Source organism: Papaver somniferum, chromosome 1 (genome assembly GCF_003573695.1).
Source record: "Papaver somniferum cultivar HN1 chromosome 1, ASM357369v1, whole genome shotgun sequence".
In the NCBI taxonomy this organism is placed as follows: Eukaryota; Viridiplantae; Streptophyta; class Magnoliopsida; order Ranunculales; family Papaveraceae; genus Papaver; species Papaver somniferum.
This window is the reverse complement of record NC_039358.1, coordinates 84,517,719-84,540,252: the sequence shown is the minus strand read 5'-3', so window position 1 is coordinate 84,540,252 and position 22,534 is coordinate 84,517,719. Positions and strand designations below refer to the sequence as shown.

Sequence of the window (22,534 nt, the reverse complement as noted above, 5' to 3'; positions counted from 1 at the left end):
ACCATGTTTATTTGCATCTGTTTCGCGATCTGAATTTGAGTCAACTTTTATGACTCGTCGCGAGTCTGATGTCAGACCGTTTGTTTTTAATTTTGAGTCAGATCTGATTCGACCTCTGATTCAGATTCAATCCCTAACTGGAACAAAAGTAAAGTAAATTCCTTTTTACTTTTCATTCCGCGCAGACTGGCTGTGACTTTCCATTCAACGCAAATATCGTGGAATATTCCACTCGCGGTGAACCAAACAACGAAAAATTGATTTTTTTTTTGCGCGTAACCATTTAACGAAACTATCTCGCAACTAGTTGGCGTTCAAGATATATCTAGAGAGAGAAGTAGAAGAAAAAAATAAACAATGTTTTTTGTCTAATCTAGAAACCAAATCCAGCCCATAATACCTAGCCTAAGAACGTTCACAACCACGACTATGAAGCCATACTTAATCTGGAATCGTAATCGTTGCGACTAAACCAAATTTAATCAGGCTTTTTTAGGGTTTGAGACTAAATGTAGTCATCACCCCATACTGTAACCAAATATTGTGAGGCGTGAGTATGGTGAATGTGTGAGAATAGGCGTTGGTATTAGTTGTATTTGTAGGTAGGCGTGTTTATAGTTACGTCTGGGTATCAGGCGCACATATTATAATTTTATAAACGTCCATGTTATATGCACGCCCTACCCATATGCTCAACCATCATATAGTACTTCAATTAACGCCTCAACTCAGACGTTATTCCTGTGTGCGGCTGACTAAATTACAGTTTGCTACCGTTTTGTCGCACGTCGAGAAACCAATTCTTTTTTACCAGATTTGTTCAGGAATTTGGTTTGTTACATGAATGTGGACGCTGAAAGAGGCTGAACATTAGCCGTTTTGAGGAAATTTAGGACTTAAAAAGTTGAAAATATATTTAAGATGCGGATGATCAGCCATTCAAGCAAAAAAAAGATTTCCAAACGACCGAAGATTAGTTTCTCAGGCTCCACTTTGGGTGAATGGACTAGTTATCATCCATAATAGCTGAATAATTTTTGATCAAGCTTTATCAACTTTGAATGAGAGTTCTCATCCCATGCTCTTGCTCTAAGTATGTTTTCCAGGAATTCCAAAGTAATTAACAGTTTGAGCCTCTGAGGTGTTCAAACGGTTGATAGTTGTTTTAAAAAGAATTGGAGTTCAAACCACACTTGTACCAGAATGATGTTCAGTTATCTGAGTTTTTACAACTTATGGCCTGAAAAATCCATAACGCCGGAATTGAGTCTTCCGCTTAGTTCCACATTGTAAGTGAATTCACAATCACGAGGTACAAACAATCATTTGCAAATCCCTAATTTATCTTCTTCTACTAACATTTAGCATGCATCCACATGTATTAGTACTACTAGCGGTACTACTGCATCTTTTGATGATCAATAATCTTTTGTTACATACAACCCAAAAAGATTAACCTTTAAAAAGTTGAAAACACAAGCATCCCCACCAAATCAAGACAACATATCCTTGTGTTCCTCACTCAAAGATCCACATTTAATCAAACAAACAAATATCCCTTGATGGGGGAGTAGTGACATACCCAAAAACTATAATGCTCTCCATCTATATCCTCCATTCATAATAATGCATTAAATATCCTAATTAACACGAGTAATAACCAAGGTCATAAATACAAGCATAAATATGGCAAAGGAAAATGATTAAATTCTTGATTAATTATGGCAAAAATATTTACTACAATCAATTTATTATATAACATGTGATATCTGTTGTACTAAATACCATTCATAAGTGGTCCAATCCAATATTATGAATACATAAGACCAAAACAGTATATTTTCATCTCAAATCATGACAAATGGCAACAATCATTCTCATCGTGTTTACAGTAAGTAAAATAAATTCTACTGTTTACACTCCACAGTCCTCTCCATTTGTGTCATCAGAGTGGGCCCCCACCAAATTTTTTGAATTCTTTGACTCAAAATTCAAAGACATTATTTTTTTCTTTCTAGCCAAGCCCTTAATGGAGTATAGTAGCCACCAACTAGCCATGGTCATTGTTGTTCAATAAAGTAGATGAAAAAGAGACTGCTAAACTGAACATTTGTCAAATATTGGAGAGCATGTGTTCAGACAGTGAAAAAGGTCTCTCAAGATGCCAAAATGTTTTTCAAAACCTGGCTTTCTTAGCTTAAGTATGGATTTTAGAATAAACATTACATTTACATGTGCAAAGACAAATATGTACAGACAAAGAATGGGGCAACAATTAACAATGACTTGAAAGACTTGGGTTATGGCAAAATTAAGCCAACAATTAGCAGCCCTTAACTAAGCCAAAACATGAATCAGAAAAGTCTCTAATATGGCAAAATGTGGGTCTTTGAGTGTTGTGATTATTGTGGTGAAATCTGTTGCAAAAACTAGCTATAATCAATGTATATTGTGATATAGGGATTTTCATGAAGATGGTGGGGATAATCATTAAGGTCAAACTCAGATAAAAATGAAAAGATTTTCATTTTTCAGAATAAACCAAAACTAAAAACCAGGTGGCCGACATCCACAGTTAGCAATGGGATTTAGATTTCCTACTTTTTGTTCTTCGAATTCTAGATTTGCCCATTTTTAGCAACAAATATCAATTATTTCTAATAAAGTAGATTTTGCTAATCTAATAACACAACAACAACATTTATTTTTAGAAAATTAAGATTAATCCTCAAGCATTGCTTAATTAAGTAGTATTTCATTTGCCTCACATCTCTTCTCTTTAATCAATAGAAAATGTAGAGATGGAAATTAAGCAAATTTCAAATTCCACTTAAGAACTCAATTAACATGACAATAATGATAAATATTGTATTAACAGATTCAAAAGAAATTCCAAAAAGGAGGAGGAAGAGATTATGGGAAATGAGAAGGAGAACTTAGTGGTTTTTCAACGAGGACTAGTGAGAAGCTCGACAGCAAAACGGTTGATGGATGGTAACCGCAATTGTTGAATTTGAACTCGGCTTTTCTTGAAAGAAGAAGGTTTTGGAGATGCCACAGCTACTGATTCAGTTGCAATCCATGAGTCGTTTGAACTATCAGAGCTGAAATTTGCATCCATTACACCATTCGGACTCCCCGGAACAGACTCGTACTTGCGTTTCAGATTCGCCACATTGTATTCCAATGGTGCTGTGCATTCCAAGATTAGCTCAACACATTCATCAACTTTGTCCTGTTACATATAATCATCCAGTTATTAGCCACTCACTAAGGTTTAAGGATTTATACAAACTTCAGTTGTTAATTACTCACTAGGGTTTAAGGGTTTATGCAAAGTTCAATTTGGATCTTATAAATGAGAATTTAAGGACTAACCTTGTCGATTTGAAGAACACCCATGAGCTGGTCATGGTATTCCTTGGCATTACAAGGCTCAATGCGGTTGATTACATGCAGCATTGTCGCAGCAGCTAGTACAGATGGAAGATAACATACAAATCTTGAATCTGGATTAACAAAATTACAAGTTTTTGCTTAGACGCTAATGATTATTAGCTAACACGAATTCACAAAACTGTACTGCTAAAATTTTCTACTGCAAAAAGAATTTCCGAATTGAGAAAAACACTGTAAAATTTCTAAATTACAAAGCTACTGAAGTAAATGAACCACATTTAACATAAGAAACATAATCAAAATTCCAATTCAAAATACAGCATAATTCTAATTAACAAACAGAAAACTAGAAGATACAAAATTCAGAAATTAGTACCTGAAATTATAGAGAGGAGGAGAAGTTGGCATCTCTGCATAAATTCCCAATGGAGATTACTCTTCAAACCCAGCCTTCTTATAATATGATCAAGAAATGAGAGTGGAGTTACAGGGTTCATCTTCCAATGCAATGAAGAAAGTATAACAAGTTCCATCCTTTGAATTGTTTTTGCCTCAAACACATACTTAGAATCCTCAACCTAATCAAATCAAGACAAACCCAGATCGATTAATACTTAAAAACCAAACTAAAACCCCAGTTATTGAAGATTGGATGAACAAAAAGAAAAAAGAAAAAAAAAGGAGCTTACTTGAAAATCTAATAGAGCTGGGACTTGAGTTTCTTCAACTTTGGCAGCTAAAGTAATACAAGCAACAGAAATGAGTTGAGTCATCCAGGGTTTATCATTCTGGAAGTGAAAACTTGATAAGAATCTATCAAGAAAGTTGACAGCAAGAACAGCAGTAAGAGGAGAGAATGAATAATGGGCATTAACTTTCAACATCCATTGAATAGATTCTTTCCTAGCTCTAACAAGATTTGGATCTGATTCAAGTTTACTCAATAGATTATCACTTATCATCTCTTTCTCTTTAGTAAAAAGAGACATAAGTTCATCATTCTCCCAGAACAAGTCTTGTTCCATTAAAAAAGCTGGTAAAACAAATCCATTATCATTCCTAATAAAACTACTGTTTTCATCATTGTCTTTTGTTTCTTCTTCCACTTCTTCTTCTTCCCATGCTTGTTCCTCTTGACAGTATAGAGCATCTAGATAATAAACTGATGAATCTTGGTGTGGTAGTGATGATGGAGCCATTGTTACTATAATTATTACTGTAGTTCTTATCTTCTTCTAAGAAGAAGAGATTTAAGCTGTTAGTCATTGTAAATGATAGACATGATGAAGATGAATAGTGCAAAAACCCTATAACAGCACTCTATACAGAACCAGACATTTTTGTTTCTACCTCTCTATCTCTTTCTCTGTGTGTCTGTTCTTTGAGTGAGTGAGTGAGGAGATGAAGAGGAGAAGAGTCTGTAATGTATATAGGAGGAGGGTGGTGGGGGTGGCGTGGTGGTCTCAGAGCAACCACAGTGGGGGAGTATAACCAAATATTTGGTCAAAAAACCACTGACGGACCTACAGCTGGGTTAAAGGGGGCATTAGCCCGGGTAGTCCTCCCAGTCCACAAGCCAAAAAAAAAGTTTCTACTCCATCAAGGCTTCTAGCCCGGGCCTTACAAGGAAATTTAGCCTTTCTGGGTCTGTCCTTGCAAAAAACGAGACACAACGGACAGACTATCGATTAAAATCCGGACCAAAAATCAAATTCCAGACTATATTTGGTCCAAAATCAAGATCAATACCAAAAGCAAATATAGTCGAGCGAACGTATAGTTAACGCCCCACCACCAGACGGGTGTATAGTTAATACCCCACACCAGACGTGCATAAAGTCCCCGCCACAAAGCAGGCGTACTTTATACCTCTACCCAATTTTTTTTTTTTTCTTCTTTTGGGTGGGGCGGGGTTTATACCTCCGCCCCACTCTTTTTTTTTACTCCCGCCCCACTCTTTTTTTTTACACTTTATATATATGGGGCGGGCTTTATACCTCCGCCCCATTTTTTTTGTTTTTGTTTTTTTTTGTTTTTAGTTTTCTGGAATCTGATCAGGCGAAAGTATAATGCACGCTCGACCAAATTTAGTTTTCTACCCGTAACGTCACACACCAGATTAAACTCAAATTTGGTCATTTTTTTTTGTCTTTGATCTTTGGTTATACTCGCACCATTGCAATTGCTCTCAGGTCTCTTCTTCACTGGTCACGCTTCTTCTTTATTTTTATTTTTTTTTTGAATTTCTTTAAAATATATTATTTTTGGTTTTCTTTTTTCTTCTACTTTATTTTTAGTGTGTTGTGTGCGTCTTTGGTCAGACAGAACAGACTCTTCACTCGCTCTGTGTAATGTAATACTTTTACCTTTTCAGCAAAATAACAATTCCTACGCCCCTAGCATTACACGTATTCATATAATGCCAAAAACACTGTTGATATTTGACGTGGGTGGAGATTACCATTCTATCTATACTGTGCTTGTTTGTTTGTTTGTTCTGGATAGAAATGGTTTGAACCAGCTGTTGTTTTGCAATGTCAGTTCTTTTAGGTTTGCTTTTGCGTGAAATTTGCTATTGCACACTGCTTTAGGTGGTGTCAAAGTAATGGTGGACGGTAGAGGTTTTTGTTTGTTGATATCCACAAAAAATCTACAATCTTATGACATGTCCGTTTGGTTAATGACCTTGTCTTTGGGACGGTTCAGCATCATCTGATGCGCACAAGGCTCGAGTGTCTGGCTGCATCCTTATCAGGGTACTAGTAAGCTTAAATCTATCAGACAATAGGAAGTAGTTATCCCATTGATTATGATTTGAGATTTAGCTTGTCAAAGTGGTCAAATTGTTGGATTATGGGAAATGAATTTACAAGTTTTTAAAATGCCTAGCAGTAGCACCAATATCATTTCTCAAATTGTTTTATTTTCTCAAAATCTGGCTGGCAAGTTAACGTGGTAGGAACGGTATCTGCATTTGAAAATGTAATATCTTTTGTAAAAGGGAAATGCGAAAAAAAATAATTAGCCGAGACCTTCAATTCGCTATCCATCTTCTTCTATTATTTTCACCGGAACACTGATTATGTTAGAGATAATATATATCACTCAAGGTATCTTTTTTGGTACGGACTTCAATTCGCTATCCATCTTCCAACTCTAGACTATTTATTCTGAGCAGGGAAAGTTAATTCAAGCCAATGCCTATTATGTACAACTAAAGAAGAAACAAACAACCATTTGTTTTTGCATTGTCCGGAAATAAGGAAGGTGTGACATTATTTCTTGGATAGTTTTGGCGTTAGATGGGTTTTTACAGGAAGTATTAAGGCTAGTATTTGGGAGTGGTCAAATAAAAAGAGCAATGGTATGGTGAAGACGATTTGGGGGCTCATTCCGTTCGCAATTTGGTGGAATATTTGGAAGGAACGTAATTATAGGTTGTACAGACAATTGAGAAGACCTATCTGTCAGTTAATAATATCAGTCAAATGTACTTTATTTCAATGGTCTTTAGACACCAATTTTTTTGAAGGTTACTCTTTGAATATCTAATTTGTAACTGGAATGCTGTGATTGGCAACAACTAATTTGTTTCTTTTCTTTAGCCTTCATCTTTTTAATGATGGCTAAATTTTAATATAATTTACCTTTTTCTGTCAATAATAATATATATATATATATATATATCACTCTTATAAATCCTGAGAGGATATACGTGCAGTTCCCAGTGAATTCGAGTTACTTGGTAAATGAACGATTGAAAACACTATAGAGTCGCCAAACGTGTATAGGAAGCATTTTTTTGTTATCATTTTGCATCTTTTATTTGAATGAGAAAGTAAACACTGAATCTAATCGCACTGGCATCAATATAACCCCAATTCTCGAAAGAAAATTTAATAGGAGTACTTGATAGTTTGTTTTATTTGTTGGGATTTGGATTTCATTCATAAATTTTTGAAAAATAATATGTTGCCAGGAAATTGATAAGAGTACCGGGTTGGGGGAGCCCTCACATTAATCATATACGAACACTAAGCTAATTGTAGTAGCATTGCCCATGCTTCACTTGGTTCCAATTTTCAAAATTGCACAAGCTATCTCGTGATTATTCATTTAGGCGGGAAATGAAGGATGAAGATAAGTACTTCCGAAACAGTAGGGTCAACCGGTCAAGTAGACCTACTTCATAGGAGATAACCTAGAAAAATCACATCAATTGTTTGATACACCAACCAAAAACCATTTGTATTCCTCCTAAAACTCAATGGGTCTCGTCATCTCGTGATAATAACGATACAAAAATAAGAGATCTGCCAGATTGATACACGGTCCTACTAGTGTCATAGAAGGTGAAGGGGTTAAGTTAACTAGTGTTTTTTACACTATTGTGGTGAAACGGCATCTTTGTAGAGAAACTAGTAGAGACTAGAGACAGAGAGAGTTCTTGGTTGTTACTGCCCGACGTACGTTAATGGCAATTCGATAACAGAGGACGTCACCAGTATCGTCTGTTTTGTACGTTTTGTATGTTTCCTAGTGGAGTTTAGTATGGCTTGGTCTATGTTTCTTCAAAAGAGATATGGTAAAATGGTATGTGGTATTAATTTCACTCCGTCCAAAACCATCAAACATTCAAACATTGGTACTGCATATGAGAAGTTCCATGTAAGAAATACGTACACAATGGTGCCAGCATTCTGGCGTTACAGGGTTGGTAAAATTCAGATGATAAATTGTAGTTATGAGAAGCTCCGTATGACATGTACGTACTATGGTGCCAGCATTTTGGTATTACCGGTTTGGTAATTCAGATAAGAATTGGATCTCAAAATTACTATGGTTCACTGTTTACTGCCGAATTTATGCGTATGAATTTGCTTCTCAAGTTTAAATAATCAGCCATACATTTTGACAGTGGTCAGTGCCTCAAAACTTCTTTTAAATGTGAGTTTCCTTTTGCCAATCTTATTAAGCTCTATGGCAAAACATTTTAATCCAAGTGTTGTAGGAAAAACCAAGCTGAAAAAGAAGCAAGCCCGTTATTTAATTTGGATAGTTGCCATAAGCACATCATCATGACGAGTCGGTTCATTCAGGTGGCATCAAAATTTGCAAACACAAAATGTGGAAACTCGGTTCGGTATTCTGTTTCCACAATCGGTCTAACAAACCTTTTTCTTTGTGGTACATTTCAAAGTTTGAATGACAGGTGAAACAGTAGTAAGCTCACTTGCTAGTGTGACTGGGCACACACTTTAATCAATCAATTGAAAATGAAAAGGGATGGCTGGATGGATATTTGTAGACCATAGTGGAGGACCCAATCGATCAACTCCTTCATCATCACTACTATACCTCCTCGGGTCTCATAGTTAGCAGTACTCAATTGTACTTTGCGCCTTTATTTTGACTTGGGAAAAATTAATTATCATTAATGTTATCATGGAACAAGGGAAAATTTAGACTTCATTTCTGTAAGATCTCTGAGGCTAAACTAAAATGAGCAAGAACCAGTCTTCGATTTAATGATATCAGTATCTTTGTGTAAGCTATACGGGACATTGATCATCTTCAGTATCTTTCTTTATACTGTGACTGATATCAGTGATAAGTTCATGCATATCAGAAGAAGTCCTTAATTTAACTTTACAGATCCAGCCTTTTTGTCCCCAACTACTCAGTCAATTCATTTACTTATCAAGTTATGACCTCTAGCTGCAGAGGTAGAGGAGACATTAGACGTACAGGGCAAAGAGGGCCGCGCTGCTCGCAGAGTTAAAGAGTCGGGGAGAGTAAATCTTGTGTGCAGGTCCCTATGCTCACTGCATATATATTCAGCCTTAAACTAGTTTTTCTTGCGTGGTACAAAGAAAATGAACTGGTCAATATAAAGCAATCGTAGTGCTGTTCTGTGAAGAGCAGGAGGGATGCATATTCTTTACGTAACGTCACCCAAGAAAAGAGAGGAGTAAAATGCTTTATTTTTTGAGTTATAAAATGCATTAGTGGACCTGGTTCGGATGTTCAACATGTTTTAAACCCTTTCCTTTTCTTCACTGTAATGTTTTGCCATTTGTAAACCTGTAGGGGCAGAATCAGCTACAAGCAAGCCGCTGTATTGTGATGTTTGTCATCGGTAAATTTTCTGACTCCCAAAGTTCGGTTACATGTACTTTCACATTCTAATTAAACGGTGAGTTTCTTATTTTTACCTCCTCAGTCCTCCCAGTTTCAATGTAGGCGCTCCGCCAGTGTTGTACGCAGGACCACTTACCGGTAAGGCGGTAAGCTATTACTTCGTTCGTCCTCGGTTATCTCTCTCTGATTTCACTATTGGGGCTGGGTTTTACAGTGTAAAGAAAACGAGACAATATATCGAGGAGGTGTCAAATCAGTAGTTGGAGTGAATGTGAAGGTAAGAAAAAGAGAAAAAAAAGGAAAGGAAACAAAGTGGTTGCTAGTGATTGATGTTGGATTAAATGTTATCCAGCTAGTTAGTAGTAGTTCAAGTTCAACAACACTAAATTCGAAACGCAAAAATGATAAAAGAAGAACAAAAGAGAAAGCAGTGAACAAAAGTTAGTTGCATATGGGATGAAGTTAAATACTCAAAAATTCCACATTCTTTTTATGCCCCGAAACCACCACACTGCTCTCAAGAAAGCAAAAGGGTAAAAAAAGGGCCAAAGCTGATATTTGTTGAATCATTAATGATATAACTTAATTATCTCTTTACATATAAAGAGAGAAAAGAAGACCGAATGTCAAACCCTCTTCCCACATGACTTTTCTTACCGGCAAGCTACAACGGTGATCATCGATCGCCGGTTTGACCGAGGTCAGCTGCATTTGATTGTTTTTTCAGCTCTACCGAAAGTCTTCCAAATGCCTCACATAGTTTACTTTATCACACTTGTTACTGCTGGCTACAATGATGATATCCGGCGAGTCCGATATTTTACACTTGCCCGCTCTCACCCAGTATTTTTTGGTTCGAATAAGCACGTACATTTTATCCAAATCTCAATGGTCCAACACAAGATTTAATTATCTTGGTTCACAATGGACTACTCAGTATTACATGTGAGGCTGAGGTTACGTTATCTTCTGCAAGATTAGGCGTCATAGTGGGGAGCTAAATAGTTTCTACATTGAGTATGTAGTAGACTGTAGCTTTTTGAGGGTTCAGTGGTTCACTTATGTAAAGAAGCTCTAGTTTTTAACTAGCACTACATGTGTAAGGCAAAAGTGGTAGTGCTCCTCTCTTTAACATAAGATCTTTGTGCACCACTCTTTATAAACATCCATATATGATGAGCAAGAGTCATTCAGGCTTCAAAGAGCTTCAATCACCCGTCTTTGCTGTTTTTCCTTGCTCTGGTCCGATCTCCGGTCTCCATTATACCCTCGTGTTTCCGCAAAATAAAAATAAAAATGCATTATTGAATTTTCGTATGTGGAAAATAGGTCGCATATCCAAAGAAGGACAAGTTCTTCTTGAGGGTTAACTGATGGGCCAGACAGAATCAGGGTTTCGAAGCCTAGCAGAAATGCATTTCCAAGTAGAGGCGACAAAAGTGAGCACTTGCATATAGAAGCTGATATAGGGACCGGGAACCAGTGATTCTCGAGGCTTAACTATCGAGACAGACGGACAGAAACATGGTCCAAAAAAGCCTCGATAAAACAAAGATCTTTTAGCTTGCAAATAAAAAGTACTGAAAATAGTTCTACAGGTCTGGGATGGACGTGCCAAGTAAAGTAATATGTACAACATGTTAGTTAGCACTGAAAAGTGATATGATATCTCGTAGTACTCCCATGGTGGTCGTCGAATTCGAACAACCAAACAGAAAGATAATCTTCTAATAGGATAATGAACTCATGAAGGATCCAATGATCCATTCCATTGGATTGAGGTAAAAACCACGCCAAACCTTCTATAAAGAATCAACTGGAAACCCGTTGCCATTTAAAAAATCAACATGAACACATTGGAAGTACAATCGAATTTTCTTCTTTTCTTCCGAGTGTTTGTTTTGGTATCTGTTGCTTGGATTTCTTTACTACCATTTGAAAATGAAGATTACATTAACAAAAGGCAAAAACAAAGGATCTAATTTCATTCGAAGAAATTTTACTGACAAATACAATCGACTAATAGGAGGAATACTAATAGAAACTTGTGCTCATAATATCATATGACACATTTTTAATTACAAGATAAAGCATATCCGAATCTCTAACACATGTTGCGAAATAATGTATTGCAGAAGGAGGAGGATACGAATAACTAAAGGGAAAGACCAGAAGTATGTTGATATGTCCAATAACTTTTAACAAAAAAAAATCCAGTTTTTTAGGAGAGTGCGAATGTCATGGCCGACCCGATCCCGTCCTAGATGCGTATTAATGTATTACTGTATTAAACACATATGTCGAATTCGGTCCTAATTAATGCACTACAGTAGTATAAAAAAAAGAGCAATCTCTAACAAGTGCATTCTCTATAAATGCATTCCGTACAGAAATGATGCACTTAGAGATCCGGGAATTGCCCGAAAGAGGAATGCCATTTACGACCTTAGTGTAGGACTCTGTTCACCACCCAAATATTCTTATGGGGTGTTTGGATAAGGGACAAAGCCAAAAACTACATGCTATTGGGTCAAACAAATTTTTCCATCGCAAAATTAGGCTAAGACCCGATCTATGGGTTATCCATTATATCAAGCTCTTAATTAAAAGAAGTTTAAATCTAGGCCCCGAAATATTAAAAGACGTTGATATCCTTATGCATATTGTCAAGCCCATAATTAAAAAAAATAATTAAATTTAGGATTATTAGATAAAGAGTATTGCATTAACTAGTTGGAAGCCTAACAAGCTAAGCTCCAACAACGTACTACTATATTAATTGTACAGGTTGCCATGCTAGCCTACCAGCGAGCCTCATGAGTAACCTAGCCAAGGGAGCCGAAACAGATAGGGGGTTGAGATTGTGTCACAAGGGGGCAAGCTAACTCTACCTTCCATGTTAATTCCTGCAATATTACGCCATTGGGGGCTCGAACCTGGGACCTCCTGGAGTGCATGAAACTTTAGGAAACGGGGATGACCAGCTGAGCTAGTTGCCCGTTTTTCAAAATTTAGGATCAAAATTATTAAAAATAAAATTTAAATTTAGGCTCAAAATTATTAAAATATGATGTTCCAACCACCACAGCCACCTCCGACCACCACCGCCACCAACCATCTCCAACCACCACCGTTACTAGGCCTGTCAATGGAAGAATATCCGTCGGATATTCAGAAATCCGATATCCGACAGGTTAAGCACTATCGGATATTCGATATCCGATAATATCCTATAGGATATCAAAATCAGATATCGATTCTGATAGGCTAAGCTATTGGATATCGAATATTTATCCGATAATATTCGCTTCTGAAAAAAAATGTTAAAAACCCTTTAAAACATGTTCATTATTGAAATTTAAGTTCAATTTTTCAAAACATTTCGTATCGGATATATCGGATATTAGGGTAAATCACAAATAAATCATAAATATGGTTAGGATAAATTACAAATAAATCCATGTTCTATCGGATATCGGATATTAACCAAACCGATATAGCCTAATCCAATTCCGATAGGTTAAGGAAGAAATATCCGATAAATATCCGTATCTGATATCCGATATCCGATAAAATGGATAAAATCCTATAGGATCCCGAATACTCGGAAACGGATTTCGGATATCGGACATATATTGACAGGCCTAACCGTTACCAACCACCTCCGACCACCACTGTCACTAACCCCCTCCGACCACCAACGTCAGCCACCTCCGACCACCACCAACCACCACCGTCGAACCACCAACGCCATCCACCTCCGACCACCACCGTCACCTACCACCACCTCCGACCACCACCGCCGTCCATCGTCACTGACAACCGTCGCCACCTACAGCCACTGACAACTCCCGTCCACCGCCAACCACCTCCCGCCACCACCGCTGCCCACCGCCATTGACAACCGCCGCCTCCCACCGCCAAGGAAAACCGCCGTCCACCGCCACCCACCACCTCCCGCCACCACCGCCGACCACCACCAACATATGGATGTGTACACAGAAGTTACACATGCATATGACATGTGTCTCTAGAAGTTACACATTCATATAAAATGTGTAATGCAAAGTTACACTTGTACATAGAGGTGTACTCTGTAGTTACACATGTGTACGCAGAAGTTACACATGCGTAACTACAAGTTACACGTCCATATGCATGTGTAACTTTTTATTACACATGCTATATGTATGTGTATCTACGAGTTACTCCTAAAAATAATCCACTATATCCTATAATATAGAACTGTTTCCTTCCTTTTTTGTCTTTCTCGATTCCAATATACTTGCACATCTGCAAACATAAATAAACATCTATGTGATTAGGTTGAATGGACAAAAAATAAAGAAACAAAATTATAGAATAATTGCAAGGCAAAATTATAGAACAAAGATCACATAAAAGGCACATGATAATTTATCTCTAAAGCCTAGTGTAAGGATAAGGAGTTATTTTTATTTTACCATGTGTAACAAGGAGCTACACAAGCATCTAACTTGTGTAACTAGAAGTTACACATGCATCTGTCTAGTATAAGGAGAAGTTACACATGCATATAGAATGTGCAAGGAGAAGTTACACATGCAACTTAGTTGTGTAACTGAGAGTTACACATGCGTATATCACAAAAGCTAAATCAAAAAAATTGCTTAAAAATCAAAAGACAGGTAAGATCAAGACTATGCCATTAGTAACAAGAACAATATGTTAAAGAAGTAAAAGTAATGGTCAAAGACTCTAAACATTAAACTAAAGGGAAACTGGTGGAATGTTTCAGTTAACAACTTGTTCAGGATATATGCAATCTTAATTGGGAAGTATTACAGTGGAATTTTCAATTAGCAACTAGTTCAGGTACCAAATGTTAATAACACTAATGTTGCTCAACCATTTATCATCAATTAGATCCAAGAATGCTCCAAATGTTATGTCTAACCTGCATCATGTTCCTGCAGCTTGCCTTGTAGAGTAAGTAAGAGGAAGGCAAGTAGCCAAAAACCCTGCAAGCTCTCCATACCTTCAAAATATGGTAATCATGACAGTCAAAAATCTACAATCAGCAAAAAATCCGGGAATAATATCAAAGTTCATAAAGAAAGTAGACAAATTGAGCTATGAATTCCCCATTTTAGCAACGACACTGACCTGAAATGTATTGGCTTGCTAGAATTACTCAAAACAAAAAATTGCATCTTCACTTTCTTCCAAGACAGTAAGCCCTCATCATGCACTTCAAAAATAAATCAAAATATCCCAAGAAATTTTTCTAATCATTGTACAAGAAAAGAATTTCGTAATTCAACATATGCACAATGCTTGCAGAGTACTTAGCAGGTACACGTGCATATGGCTTATGTAACCAGAAGTTACAAATGCACATGGCTTGTGTAATGTGCAGTTACACATCCATATGGCTTTTGTAATCTGCAATTACACATCCATATGGTTTATGTACTCAGAGCATATATGTTATCTTCATTAGCGTTTAAACAGGGACATCACATAGAGATACTTCCAATTCTTAAACAATGAAATCTACTCAATAAATTAGATCAAATGATACTTAATCAGCTGAAATGCGACATACTATAAGGTATATAACTAGCAGCTGCTAGTGCAACTTCTTTTACAGTCTGCGCAATTTAATTTACCAGGTGAAACAAGATTTTTCTGTTTGTGTACGTACTTAATTACAATTACAAGCATATTAAATAGGTTCTTTTTGATCAGAAGAAACTCCATTTCTTCTCATCCTCGACCTAAAACTCGCATAGTTTTAGTTTTGCTTGCTGCCAATACCAAATTCCGAAGTTCAGACTACTTCAGTTCAAGTTCAGATTACCTGAATGAGGAAACAACTTGCAAGTCAACAAAAGAGATGTTAGTTAGATACTCAAAAGTTGAAGCACTTAACCATCTTACTTCTTGCTCAAAATTGAACAAAAATCTATTAGTAAAAAAAATAACTTAACCATGCTCAAACAGAAATAATCCTAGGATTATACTTTTTAATACCTTGTGAAGTTCAGTACTAGATAAAAACTGACCAACTTCATCTAAAGTCCAAACCAAAGGCAAATACTCACTATCTGGTAATAACTGAAGATAACCATCCCAATTAGAAGCTTTACCAATACTTTTCTCATACATTAAGGCAACTGAAAGTCCTAATGATTCGGCTAATCCAGATTCTTCAATTATGTCTTTAGTAAATGATGTTTCATAGTTAAACAAGCATTTATAAGTATAGTAGCAACTAATTCTCCTTCGTTTAAATCAAATATGGCTTTTATTAAAATTGAAGACATGATACCTGATTTTTGGAAAGGCTCTGATGCAACATTCCATAGACCGTGCTCTCCTTCAACAATATCATACCTGTCAAATTCTGAACTCAGCACACAAATTCAATAACAGAAAATCTAAAGACCTCAAATTAACTGTAGCATAAACTGAAATCAGATAATTACCTATGACGACTGTCACCACCACTTTCCAGCAAACGATCATCATGCATATAAGAAACACCAGCAGCAGAAGCTTAAAATGGTTCATCCTCTTTCTTCTCACCTTCTCCTTCAATTTTATCCACTTATTCTTCAACCTCCCCATCACCATTATCAAAAATCAACCCTATAAAATCAAAATCGAAATAAAGAAAACAACAAATCGAACGTATAAAACTACATCAACAATAAAAAAACAAAACTTACCTAGATACAGAATACGAGAATCGATTGATTTCAGGAAAAATCATGTTGTTCTTCTCCTCTGATCTGAGTAGAATCAATCAAAACTAGAGAAAGAGAATTAATAATGAAGAAAACCTATTGAATCAGATCAAAAACTTTACCTGAAGTATCACTGAACCAACTAAAACCACTTGATTGAATCAAAAAAGAATCTAGTTGTTCTTTTTCTTTACCGATCTGAATAAAATCAACCAAAACGAAAACTAGATCAGAACTAAGTGGAACTGAAATTAACTCGAATCTTACCTGAATCTCAACCTAATTGTTAAAGATGATATTCTTCCACTCTTCTTCGAATTGAAACTTCTCTTATAGAATAGTTATTGTATTCATCGATTTAGATATTAAATCGAATGATTTCTGAATCTCGGAGCTAAATCTATAGACCGAATCAACCATTTCTCATATTAGATACCGGAGAAATCTCGCTGTTGATGGTGGATTTTCGGTAAGGGCTAAAATCGTAAAGTCACGATACTGCATGTTTCTGACCCGGCTTCAGGAATGTATGTGACGATTCATATTGACTAAGCGAACATTCCTCTCAGAGCTATGATGAATATGTTTCTCGAAAGGCCTCCCAGCTGAGCGTTCGATGCTTCATACATTTCATCATCACCTCTACATAGAATCAAAATGATTGGGCGGCTCCTAGACATAATGTTTGTTAGAGAGCTTAACGCCTTCAGGACGTCATGCTGCTCGTTGTTCCCTGACTACGTAGAGAGACTGTGTATAGAATCTCTTAATGATTGGGCGGTTCCTAGACATAATGTTTGTTAGAGAGCTTAATGCCTTCAGGACGTCATGCTGCTTGTTGTTCCCTGACTATACACCCCTCAGAACGAATATGATGCTTCAATTATCTCATATCTCGATTCTGCAAATAGATTAATTCTACCGTGTCATTCATCAACTGAATTCCTAGAAAATAATCTATTATATCTCATTACTCCATTCCATGGCTGATCCTCAACTGGATTCCATGGATTAGTAATAAATAACCATTTTATCTCATTACTTTGTTCCCTGAATCCCCAGCTGGATTCCATGGATTAGTAATAATAGATAATCAACTCATTTTATTACTCCGTTTCATGAATCATTCTCAGCTGAATTTCATGGATTAGTAATAGATACTCAACTCATTTTATTACGATGTTTCATGAATTATTCTCAGCTGAATTTCATGAATTAATAATAAATATTCAACAATCGGGCGTCTGGGCCATCATTCGAGTAAGCCCCGAGAAAACGGTGCAAGTGTACTTGACGATAATGCACGGACGAGCAGTCAAAAATATGGACGAACGAGGAACTTATGAAGGAAAATAATATTAAATAAAATAAACAAGAGGCGTGGGACAGGGCCCACCGGCCGGCCGGTCATGTCGCTGTGGCTGGTCCCCCTCTACCGTTACTTTATTTTATTTTAACGGTCCGCGAGTTAAAACCCCAAAGAGGTCACTATCCATACACAAAAACTCCAACACAACAAATTGTTCACAAAAACCCCACTTAATATAATTGGTCTATATTACCCTCTTAGTTTAAATCACCCCAACAAAAACAAAAATCAACCCCACTTTAATTCTTATTATATTGTCACCACCAACAAGCAACGCCACCTTCTACCACCGCCACCGACCACCACCGTCGCCGCCGCCACCGACCACCACCGCCAACCATCGCCGCCACCACCTCCGACCGCCGCCGCCACCTCCGACCGCCACCGACCCCCACTGCCGCCACCACCGCCACCTCCGACCGTCACCGCCGCCGCCGACCACCACCGCCACCTCCGACCACCACCGCCACCGACCACCACCACTACTGACCAAAATTTAGATGAAACCGATTTTGGTTTCATCATAAATCCGATGAAACCGATTTTGGTTTCATCATCAAATAAGATGAAACCCTAATTGGTTTCATCAGAATTCAACTATAAGAAAAATTCAACAAGGATCTTATGTTGCAGTTGTCTTGGATACAGCAACATCACAACAACACAGATCCATGCTGTATGCTACAACACATATTATCAACTGCCAGCACCACCATTGTCGACCACCGCCAACCACCACCGACTAAAACCAGCAACATCGCCAACACCCGCCGACGACCACCACCACCACTGACCAAAAATTAGATGAAACCAATTTTGGTTTCATCATAAATACGATGAAACCGATTATGGTTTCATCATAAATAAGATGAAACCGTAATTGGTTTCATCAGAATTCATCAGTAGCTGCACTTCATTTAAGCTTCATTTATTCTCTAGTTTACAGCATCATCTGCTGTAACTCAGCTCTACTTTCATCCTCCGTCTATCCACAACAGCACCATCTGCTTCATTGACCATTTCAACTTAAAATCAGATCCCTCTTTTTAACTTATCAGAGATCCTTCTAATTTGACTAAATCGTCTGTTGGTTAAGGTACATTAAACGATAGCTTCATTAGTTAATCAAACTTAAGAAACTTCTGAAACTCGTGCTTGAAAAATATAGACCTACAACTATTTTTCAGTCAGAGAAGAATAAAAAGAGATAAGCAGATACAAGATAACTTTGTTTGTGTTTTAAGGATATGCAAGTAACTGGCTCTATTCTAGAGTATCAATATTCGTAACATACTGCGGGTTCCATTGATGTGCACCTCAGATACTTGAAACCTATGCCAACATACACTGAGAGTGCTAAAACATCTACCATTCATTAACTTGCGTGACCTAGACAAAATAAGAATCCTACAGTTTCCTTATAACTAAGACAATTACGAGATCACCAATTCTATATACTCAAACAGATGGATTAAAATAAAAAAGCAGGTTATATATACCTCAGTTCTTTCTTCACGCATCATATTAATGGCAACAACCTCAATAATATTTGCTAGCTCAGCTCCTACCATCCCCTCTGCCATACTAGCGACGACCATATAATCTACATCTTCAACATTGTCTGTCATCCTCTTCTTATTAGATTTCCACTGCTCCAGCTGAAGTTTATAATGTGCTTGAAGTTTATAATGTGCTTGAAGTTTAGATTTCCACTGCTCCAGCTGAACCATGGCAGCAACCACCATTTCCTTGTCATCTACAGCTCCACATTCCACCACTGCGACACATAGATTCTTAACCCATTCACAGCTCCATAACCTCCACCTGCATCATTTCAGTTCACAAGCCAATGCCATCATATTCTTTATCCTGCATACCAAACAACACAAGGCTTCAACTGGTTTAAATCCTACCAGCAATCCATGGCTTAACCTGCAATTCCAGTCCTTGCGCTAGAGCTAACACCACCAGACAACTACACCTACATCTCTGCCATCAGACCACAGTAACAACAACAGCATCAACATTACATCTTCTTAAACATCAGTTCTCAACAAAACTTGCACTTCTTATTCAATTCCTTCTCTTCACTTCCATGACCACCTCACTGAACTGTAGTACCACCAATAAACACTTCCACTGCCTAGTCAAAATCCATCGTCACCTGCAATTTCAATGCAGCTGAGGAATCAATTCAGTCAACACACAACACCAAAAAATCCATTCATCTTCTTCTCATTCTTTTCTCATCTGAATATGCCCAGCAACAACATCTTGCGACTCCAGAACCCATCTCAAATCGAATCGTAGTTTGCCAAGTTCATTAGTGCATCATTTCGATCATCTACAGTTCCATTTCCGCTTAACTGATTTCATTATCACCAGCAACCACAGCAGCTCATCTTCGATTTCTTCTCATCTATGTTTCATAATTCCACCACCATCATTCTTCAGATCCATCCTCAACACCAGCGTCCTCATTCATTTTTCGAATTGACAGAAAATCCCTAATTTTTTCTTCAAGAGCACCAACACAAACCCTCAATTTCTCCAGATCCCCATTTCAGTTCATCCAAAACTCCACAACTGAATTCAACAGAAGCTAGCAGAACCCATCTTCACATCTTCTCAATCTAACTCAACTCTGAGTTTCAATTTCTGAATCAACCCCAGGCGAGATGCAGATCCAATTTCTTGCAATCTCAGATTCAACCCATCTTGAATCTTACCAAAGTCCATCATCTCTATCTTACCCTTTTCTCATCTCCCAATTCTCGATCTATTTCTCGATCAGCAGCAACGATATTTACTCTTAATTTCAGGTGATAAAACAGCGGCAACTGCTGCTTCTTCTTTTCTCAGTTTTAAGGAACTGAATAAGAGAAAACATCTCTCGAATTCTTCATCTCTCGAATCAGCGCCGTTCTTCTGGTGCAGTTCCATTGTTGCTGATGGTGATGATGGTGGTGGGAGAAGGAGACAGAAGAAAGAAGAAATCAGAGAAGAAGAAGAAAAGGTCGAAGGGTATGTTTGGCTTTTTTTAAAAGTAACAAAACTAAATTTACACATTATTATTTGGCTTGGGGTTTTTGTCCCAGTTTTATTTGAAACGGTTTTTATTTGGTAGAAATAATATGACCGGTTTTTTCTTATCACTAATTTGTTCACCTAGGGGTTTTGTCACTAGTTCTGTTATTTTAATTTATTATTTCCCTCATCTTATGAAGAGTCCTTCATTTGAGCAAACTCCCTCGTTTGAGCGAAACTCTTAGTTTCTCCATACTTTCATCAAACAAAATAGGGAAAGGTGTCACGGGACCGGGCCATCTAGCCAGCCGGCCATACCCTAGCCGTGGCTGGTCCCACACCTTAGAATCCCTTATTTTCTCATATTATTGTTTCCTTCATCTTATGGAACTCCATCATTTGAGCGAAAACCCTAGTTTTTCAATATTTTCTCAAATATTGCTCAAACCATGAAAAGTCAAATGGTCACATGACCGACTATTATTATTTTAGTATTCTCAAAATATCGGTCGCATGAGAAAAGTTCTACTTGCTCATTCAAGCAAAATTGAGAGTTTCAGTCAAGATCATACTTTTCTGAAAATCCAAAATATTGCTCAAACGCGCACCAGAAAATAACAAAACTCTCAGGACTGAGACACGGGCATGCCACCTTGACCGACCAAGGTCGGCCATTAGGCTTGCAAGGAGCCGGTCCCATGCTCTTTCATAAGTTTTACCTAATTATCTCTCAACTGTTCATATTGGGTCCAAAATCTTTCCAACCAACTTGAGACTCGCTCAATCGACCGTCAGCTGGTCCCACAACCACAAAAGGCCGGTCCCATGACCCCTTGGTCGGTCCCTCATCGAGCACTATTTTAATAAATGATTAAACCATCATTTGATCATCCTTTCACCAACTGGTCAACAAAAGACTTTGGTGCATGCTCACTCGAGCACTTGGGCGCTACATGGTCGACTATCATCCCATGTAGCCAGTCCCTCTTTTACTCAGTGACTCATTTTCAGTAATTCATCGAATTGATCAAAATTAGGATTGCGAATAAATGCTCTGCAAATCATAATTCTGAGCGAGTTCAAACACTAATAATTTTATGTTGATCCAGCAATCAACATCCAGACTAATTGTATAATATTCGGTCCAACTACCAATATTTTAATAAATATTTTATTTGGTCATGCTAACAGTAATTCATTGAATGAGCAATATTTGCTCAGATGCTCGAATATTGATTCAACTATCAATATTCAGTAATTTATCGAATGAGAAACACTTGCTCAGATGCTCGAATATTGATTCAACTATCAATATCCAGTAATTAATCGAATGGGAAATACTTTCTCAGATGCTCGAATATTGATCCAACTATCAATATCCAACAATTCATCATACGAGCAATATTTTCTCAAACTACCAATATTCGTTATGTTGACTCAACTATCAACATCATTCATTCGAGAGCTATGCGTCCCAGCAGACATGTTCAATTCATGAATCCTAGAGCATTCAACAATCATGATCGACTGAACAATACTTAGACTCATCGTCTAATCAAGTCAACCACTTACTAATCAAATATATGTCTGCTTTGCAGACTCCACATTCATGAGACATCAATCACGTCACATGGGGGATATTAATTATGGTTTTGGTATGGCGGCCTACGACACATATGTTCATCCACGGTAAGAAATGTGAGTAAGCCGTGCAAGTAGTTGAGGGAGTTAGCAAAGTAGTGGGTGGACAATCAACCAAGTCTATGCACGACCTGGAACTGGTTAAACCACGATTTTCCACTATCCCACTCTTTAACTCGAGCAACTGTCACACTTACTGGAGATCAATGTGTCTACTATTCTGGCA

At 37.4% G+C, this 22,534-nt stretch overlaps 1 protein-coding gene across 1 annotated transcript; it reads right to left on the bottom strand.

Moving 5' to 3' along the window:
• Window positions 1-2,700: 2,700 nt before the first annotated feature.
• LOC113292941 (cyclin-D3-3-like) lies at window positions 2,701-4,845 on the bottom strand. The gene is made up of 4 exons (XM_026541748.1): window positions 4,089-4,845; window positions 3,776-3,977; window positions 3,379-3,509; window positions 2,701-3,235 (listed from the first exon to the last, which is right to left on the bottom strand). Exons 1-4 carry the CDS (start codon window positions 4,596-4,598, stop codon window positions 2,948-2,950), a joined length of 1,131 nt encoding a protein of 376 aa, XP_026397533.1. The 5' UTR covers window positions 4,599-4,845; the 3' UTR covers window positions 2,701-2,947.
• Between the last annotated feature and the right edge of the window lie 17,689 nt (window positions 4,846-22,534).